At 35.0% G+C, this 2,208-nt stretch overlaps 1 protein-coding gene across 2 annotated transcripts in view; it reads left to right on the forward strand.

Annotated features, from left to right (window-relative positions):
- The window catches only part of LOC107629795 (glucosidase 2 subunit beta), a 5,863-nt gene continuing 3,661 nt past the window's right edge, over positions 7-2,208 (forward strand). Inside the window, exons 1-5 of one of the 2 annotated variants that reach the window (XM_016332683.2) lie at positions 7-286; positions 454-567; positions 1,243-1,338; positions 1,743-1,919; positions 2,002-2,144. In XM_016332683.2, the coding sequence (XP_016188169.1) occupies positions 190-286; positions 454-567; positions 1,243-1,338; positions 1,743-1,919; positions 2,002-2,120 (603 nt within the window). In that variant the 5' untranslated portion in view covers positions 7-189 and the 3' untranslated portion in view covers positions 2,121-2,144. The remainder of the gene's footprint in view (positions 287-453; positions 568-1,242; positions 1,339-1,742; positions 1,920-2,001; positions 2,145-2,208) is intronic. The other variant, XM_021118456.1, reaches the window with a different exon arrangement.

Below are 2,208 nucleotides of genomic sequence, written 5' to 3' on the forward strand. Positions count from 1 at the left end.
AAAAAAAAAAAAAAAAAAATTATAGAATAAAGAAAAAGGAAAGGAAAGGCGAATTGGGGCCTAACCCAACCTAACCAAATCGAAGTGGAAGTCCAAGTCAACTGAAGCTAGACTGAAGTGGAACTGTGGAGGTGGGTTCTTCATTCATTTCTTCTCTCTCAATTCTCAAAACACTACAACGTAACCAACATGGAATCGCATTTCTTCCTCCTCCGATGTTTTCTCCTCCTAGCTTCTGCCGCATGTTCTCTTTCCCACCCTTCTCTCCTCGGTGTTCACCCTCTAGGTACCGCCTCCGACATGCAATTTGCTTCCAACACATTAAAGTTTGAAACTTTCTCAATTGGGTGTGCAACCCAACTCAAAGTTTGAAGACCCATTTTGGACTTCTTTGCAAATTTCTTTCCTTTCTTTTTTTGAGACTTAAATTGCTTTTTTCTTTTGGTGGTGTAGATGAGAAATATTACAGCTCTGAGGTAATCAAGTGCAAGGATGGATCAAAATCCTTCCCCAAAGATCGTCTCAATGACAATTTCTGCGATTGCCCTGATGGCACTGATGAACCAGGTGTGGCAGATGATAAAATTTATGATTTCTGTTATTCCTTATTTGTTGGCCTTTCTTAGTTGCAGGATATGTATATATAAATTTAAAATAAAAAATGCTATTCGTATATAAAAAACCAGCCACTAAAAGCAGCCACCAATGTATTTGTGGATAAATATATGTGTGGTTTAATTTATTTTCAATGTGTGTTTGTATTCCAACATGAATTTTATACTGATGCCTGATTTTGGTGGCTGATTTTGGTGCTAGTGTATAAATACATGTATGTTTTAATAGTGTATTTGTATTCCAACATGTATTTTATACTTGTGACTTACTTTGGTGGCTGATTTTGGTGTACATGTAGCATAGTCGATTTAAATTATATACTTCTATTGTATACTTTTCTTTTCAAAAAAGAAAGGAAACGGCCTGTATTATTTGGAACACATGGAAAATTTGACAAGGAATTCCTTGTTTGCACTAAAATATTTACTCTTTGATCTTTTGCACAATGTGGATACAATGTATGTACTTCTTTTGGCTGTTAGTGTCACAATTTTCTTACTGTTTGATTTATGAATACTCATATAGAGATATGCTAGCAGATGCACCTCTATGCCAAACTCATGAGGTGCTTTTTTTCTAATAATTTATTTGTAACTTGTTTGGAGGTTGTTATGCATTTAACTGCAGGAACTTCAGCTTGCTCAGCTGGAAAATTTTATTGCAGAAACCTGGGAAGCAAGCCACAATTTATATTCTCTTCTCATGTTAATGATCTTTTCTGTGGTAAGCAATTTCTTCTGCCTTCTGGACTGTGTATTTCTTTTTCATGTTTATCTCTCTAAGTTGCTCTTTCAAGTCTATTTATTATATCGATTCGCACACGTCTTTGGCATTTTGCCAAGTGAAAGGAATTCGATAACCAGTGTCTCCCTTTAACAATGAATTGTTTGAAATGTTTTCTTAATCTCCTCGCTTTCAACTATACAATTTGGAGATGGAACAGATAAGCCTAAACAAATAAATAAACTTTTGATTGCCTTCGTTGCATTATTTCTTAAATTATAAGATTTTAAGGTCATAAAGTCATTAGTATCTTCAAATTCTATACCCTTTTGTGGGCTCTATGTTTTTAGCCGTTTTGCTTGGCTTTCAAATTTATATCCAAGTTTGATTCAATATTACTGCAGATTGTTGTGATGGGAGTGATGAATATGATGGACACATTCGGTGCCTCAACACTTGTGTAATGGGTGGGAATGCCAAAATTGGCAATTACAATTCAAAACTGAGTCAGCAGGCCTCTTTTGCTGGAAAAGTGACCAAAGATGAAGTGAAGTTGGAGGACTTGGTTCATAATCTTTTGAGTAAGATCGTATCCAATAATGTGCTCATGTGTTTTAAAATTCATAGGTGAATATGAATTGAAACTTGATATTGATGGCATAGGTTTGAGGTTAGCAATTATTCTACAAGTGGTTCTGCTTGCTTTTATGGTATTTCTATGGCGTTTTGGTTGCCGTTCCAGATCTAAAAGGAGGCGTACAATTGAACTGAAAGAGATCTAGCTATTTAACTGATACTGAACTGTGGTAATATTTTTTAAATATTCCCCTCATTTTCGATCACTTAATTCTGTTTGCTTTTTTTTTTTCC

Source organism: Arachis ipaensis, chromosome B03 (genome assembly GCF_000816755.2).
Source record: "Arachis ipaensis cultivar K30076 chromosome B03, Araip1.1, whole genome shotgun sequence".
In the NCBI taxonomy this organism is placed as follows: domain Eukaryota; kingdom Viridiplantae; phylum Streptophyta; class Magnoliopsida; order Fabales; family Fabaceae; genus Arachis; species Arachis ipaensis.